Source organism: Enhydra lutris, unplaced genomic scaffold, assembly GCF_002288905.1.
Source record: "Enhydra lutris kenyoni isolate GAN:26980312 unplaced genomic scaffold, ASM228890v2 scaffoldscaffold29, whole genome shotgun sequence".
NCBI classification, from domain to species: Eukaryota; Metazoa; Chordata; class Mammalia; order Carnivora; family Mustelidae; genus Enhydra; species Enhydra lutris.
In genome coordinates, this window is record NW_019154113.1 from 913409 (window position 1) to 918371 (window position 4963).

The 4963-nt window shown below is 57.7% G+C and overlaps 1 protein-coding gene across 1 annotated transcript; it reads left to right on the top strand.

The window, feature by feature from the left end:
- Nucleotides 1–606: 606 nt before the first annotated feature.
- On the top strand, nucleotides 607–4736 carry LOC111152529 (MAGE family member L2). The gene has a single exon (XM_022511012.1). The coding sequence runs from the start codon at nucleotides 718–720 to the stop codon at nucleotides 4276–4278; it is 3561 nt and encodes a 1186-aa protein (XP_022366720.1). The 5' UTR covers nucleotides 607–717; the 3' UTR covers nucleotides 4279–4736.
- The last annotated feature ends 227 nt before the right edge of the window (nucleotides 4737–4963 follow it).

The following is a 4963-nucleotide window of genomic DNA, read 5'->3' on the forward strand; positions in this document are numbered from 1 at the left end:
GCCATCATACAAGACGGTCTATAGAGCATCTCTCTTTGGCAGTCCCAAAGGACTGCAAATGTCCATGACCCAATCAATACTCATAAATCTCTCTTGCTATGTGCCTCCCACTGTGTCCCTAAGAGAATCAACCACACTATCAATTCCCCACTTTCCCAGGACAGACTTATACGTCTTCTCCATCCCTTTTACATTAAATTATAATAGCAGCCTGCTATGATTCCTAAATCTCTCATATACATTCTCCGACTCCGATTTTGCTGTATCTGAGCTCAGACCACACCATCTCCCCCCTCATGGATGCCTTCCATGTTACCAGTGGTCTGTTCCTACTCTATACTGCAGAACTGTGATTTCTGAAACATAGATCTGTTCCTGTCACTCCTCTGTGAAAACTCATCCATGGTAAGTCTCACCAGGCTGCATTTGGGGACTGGACAGAGTGAGAAGGGATCTTGTGTCAGCCAGGATTTCTGGTAGACGCCCCTATGCACTATCCACTTGTGGTGGTCGGGGGCGGGGAAGGGGCGGGATTGAGCCCCCTTCCCCCCTCCTCCTTACTGCGGAAAGCTGCAGAGCTAAGGGCACTTACTTCCTATTCACCAGTCAGCAGGGAGGGATCCTCTGATCAGCCACGTAGGCATTCTCTTCTCTCTGGAGGAAAAGGCCCAGCAGCTGTCGGAGGAAAAGGCCCACCAGCTGTCAGAGCAAAGGGACATGTCGCAGCTAAGTAAGAATTTGGGTGATTCGAGTCCCCCGGCCGAGGCCCCTAAGCCTCCGGTCTATAGCCGCCCTACGGTTCTGATGCGGGCCCCGCCCGCCTCCTCTCGGGCTCCGCCAGTCCCCTGGGATCCACCTCCGATTGATTTGCAGGCTTCACTGGCCGCTTGGCAGGCACCTCAGCCTGCTTGGGAGGCCCCACAGGGCCAGCCGCCTACCCCAGTGGCTCCGATGGCCCAACCTCCGGCCCTGGGGGGCCCGATGGTCCAGGCTCCCCCTCTGGGAGGCCCGATGGGCAAGCCTCCGACTCCCGGAGTCCTGATGATCCATCCTCCCCCTCCGGGAGCCCCGATGGCCCAGCCTCCGACTCCGGGAGTCCTGATGATGCATCCTTCAGCTCCCGGAGCCCCGATGGCCCATCCTCCACCCCCGGGGACCCCCATGGCCCATCCTCCCCCTCCGGGGACCCCGATGGCCCATCCTCCTCCTCCGGGGACCCCGATGGCCCATCCTCCCCCTCCGGGGACCCCGATGGTGCATCCTCCCCCTCCGGGGACACCGATGGCGCATCCTCCCCCTCCGGGGACACCGATGGCTCACCCTCCCCCTCCGGGGACACCGATGGCCCATCCTCCCCCTCCGGGGACCCCGATGGCCCAGCCTCCAACTCCGGGAGTCCTGATGGCCCAGCCTCTGACTCCGGGAGTCCTGATGGTCCAGCCGCCTGCTCCGGGAGCTCCGATGGCCCAGCCTCCGCCCCCAGGAGCCTTGATGACCCAGCCTCCGCCTCCGGGAGCCCCGATGGCCAAGCCTCCTGGTCCCGGTGTCCTGATGATTCATCCTCCAGGTTCGAGAGCTCCGATCACCCAGGCTCCAGCTTCAGGAGCCCCGATGGCACAGCCGGCCGCCCCACCTGCGCAGCCTCTGGCTTCTTGGGCCCCACAGGCTCAGCCTCTGATTCTGCAAATCCAGTCTCAGGTTATAAGGGCTCCTCCGCAGGTTCCCCAGGGCCCGCAGGCCCCGCAGGCGCAGCTGGCCACACCCCCGGGCTGGCAGGCCACCTCGCCAGGATGGCAGGCCCAGCCGCAAGGCTGGCAAGCCACGCCTCTGGCTTGGCAGGCCACGCAGGTCACCTGGCAGGCTCCGACCATTACCTGGCAGGCACCACCACCCGTGCGCCAGGGCCCACCGCCCATCCGCCCGGGCCCACCACCCATCCGACCTGGCCCCCCGCCGGTGCGCCAGGCCCCGCCCCCGATTCGCCAGGCACCACCGCTGATACGCCAGGCACCGCCACCCATCCGGCCTGCCCCACAGGTCCTGGCCACCCCACCACCACTCTGGCAGGCCCTGCCACCCCCGCCGCCGCTGCGGCAGGCTCCGCAGGCTAGGCTGCCCACCCCACAGGTGCGGGCAGCTCCACAGGTGCGGGCAGCGCCGCAGGTGCCCACTGCTCCGCCAGCCACGCAGGTGCCCACGGTGCCTCCCGCTGGCCCGCAGGCACCTCAGGCTGTGCTGTCGGCTCCTCTGTCGGCCCCGCAAGCTGTGCACTGCCCACCCATTATCTGGCAGGCCCCCAAAGGCCAAGCCCCAGTGCCACATGAGCTGCCAACGTCGATGGAATTCCAGGAAGTGCAGCAAGCCCAGGCTCTCGCCTGGCAGGCCCCCAAGGCCCCTGGGCAGTTCTGGCAGCCTGTGCCCACCCAGGAGGCCCAGAGGCAGGGCCCACCACTGGTTCAGCTGGAGCAGCCCTTTCAGGGGGTCCCGGCCTCCCAAAAGGCCCTCCAAATCCAGCTACCCACCCAGCAGGCCCAGCCCTCGGGCCCGCAAGCAGAGCTGCCCACCTTGCAACTCCAGCCCTCCTGGCAAGGCCCCCCAGCAGCCTTGCAGGGCCAGCCCGGAGCTTCCATAGCGGCAGCAAATTTTCCCGTGGGCTCCGCTAAATCACTGATGACTCCATCGGGAGAATCCCGGGCCTCTTCAATAGAACGCAGGACCTCTTCAAAGGAACGGAGGACCTCTTCAAAGGAACGGAGGGCCCCTTCGAAGGATCGCATGATCTTTGCTGCCACGTTCTGTGCTCCAAAGGCAGTGTCAGCTGCCCGAGCACACCTGCCGACTGCCTGGAAGACCTTGCCTGCCACATCGGAGACCTTCACTGCCACTTCAAGGGTCTTTCCAACTACCTCCCGGTTCCAGCCTGCCTCTTCTAATGCCTTTCAGGGCCCATCTGCCCCCTCTGAGACCCCGAAGTCACTGCCACTTGCTCTGCAGGATCCATTTGCCTGCGTGGAGGCTCTGCCTGCAGTTCCATGGGTTCCACAGCCCAGTGTGAATGCTTCGAAAGCAGCGCAGGCAGTGCCAACCATCCTGATGGCTACGGCAGCTGCCCCAAAGGCAATGGCCACCACTCAAGAGGCCTCGAAGACGTCTGCTGAGCCACCGCGTCGCTCTGGCAAAGCCACCCGGAAGAAGAAGCATCTGAATACTGAAGAGGACAGCAGTGGCCATATGCTGGCCCTGCGTGACTGGCAGGCTCCGAGACCCTGGGAAAATCTGAACTTGAATGACTGGGAGGTTGAAAACCCTATCCAGGTCCTGGGTGATTGGGAGGGCCCGAGCACCTCCCGTGGCCTGAGTGGCTGGGAGGGCCCGAGCACCTCCCGCATCCTCAGTGGCTGGGAAGGGCCCAGCACAACTTGGGCTCTGAGTGCCTGGGAGGGCCCAAGCACTTCGAGGGCCCTGGGTCTCTGGGAAAGCCCAGGTAGCCCTCAGCCCCTGATTATCTCTGAGTTCACCAATCTCTCTCAGGGATTTGGTGTCACCCAGAATGACCCCAAGCTGGAGACTCAGCCATTGTCTCCCTTGGATGAGAGAGCGAATGCATTGGTGCAGTTCCTCTTGGTCAAGGACCAAGCCAAGGTGCCCATCAAGCGCTCAGAGATGGTGAAATTCATCATCCGTGAATATAAAGATGAGTGCTTGGATATCATCAACCGTGCCAACAATAAGCTACAGTGTGTTTTCGGTTATCAACTGAAAGAGATTGATCCCGAAAACCACTCTTACATTATCATCAACAAGCTGGGGCACCACAAGGGTGAACCAGTGGTATCCTACTTAGACAGGCCCAAGTTAGGCCTCCTGATGGTGGTCCTGAGTCTCATCTTTATGAAAGGCAATTGTGTCAGGGAGGACATGATCTTTAGTTTTCTGTACAGGTTAGGGTTGGATGTCCGAGAGACACATGCTCTCTTCGGAAATACAAAGAAGCTCATCACCGAAGTGTTTGTAAGGCAGAAGTACCTAGAGTACAGGCGAATACCCTATACTGAGCCAGCAGAATATGAGTTCCTCTGGGGCCCCCGAGCATTCCTCGAAACCAGCAAGATGCTTGTTTTGAGGTTTCTGGCCAAGCTCCATAAGAGAGACCCACGGTGCTGGCCTTTGCAGTACTTTGAAGCGTTGGCAGAGTGTGAGTCTGAAGATTTGGATGAGGATGAGCCTGGATCCGGTGACAATGCCGGTGACCCCACCAGCAGTTCCCCTCCCCGCTAATGTGGTTCTTTCCGCAGATATCTCATTCCTTTGGGTTCCTGGCCAGAGGCCACTGACAGGGTGGGGTGGGGTGGGGGGGCGTTTTGTTTCTGGTGTTTATGTTCCAGTTCTATGTGTGTAAGTTTGGATTTAAATTTGGTTCAACTTAGTATCTGCCAAAGCTTTGTACATTTTCATGTGGTGTTGATTTCGATTGGCTACTGTTCTCTTTGGTATTTTGGCATCTGTATTTTTAAGTGAGATCTGTGATTCTCTGTTTTGTGTTATAATTGTTATGTTTTGGTATCAGAGTTGTGCTGGCTTTGTGAAATGAATTGAGAAGCTATCCATCTCATTCTGGTACAGATTATGTAGTATTGAAATAGGCTGTTCTTTGAACATTAAAATGAGTCATCAGTAAAAGCTGTCTGCAGAAAATAAATATCTATATCTATATATATAAATATACTTTCAGCATAACATGAAAGTGTTTGTCTTTATTCTCATTTTTACTCTGGATGATGGGAGCCAAGTTTTACCATATTCTCGGAATAGACTTAAACATCAAGATTACTACCAGTGATAGTAGAAACCACGGTAATGAACCTGTCTCAAGGACAGTGCTACATTCGTCCTAACAATGCAGGGATTGTGTTGTATGGTGAAATGTAAGATTTCCTTAATTCAAGAGTAAAACTTCACACGT

What these genes read in the sequence shown, in the direction of transcription:
- LOC111152529 (XM_022511012.1), top strand. Translation starts at nt 718, where the DNA reads ATGTCGCAGCTAAGTAAGAATTTGGGTGATTCGAGTCCCCCGGCCGAG.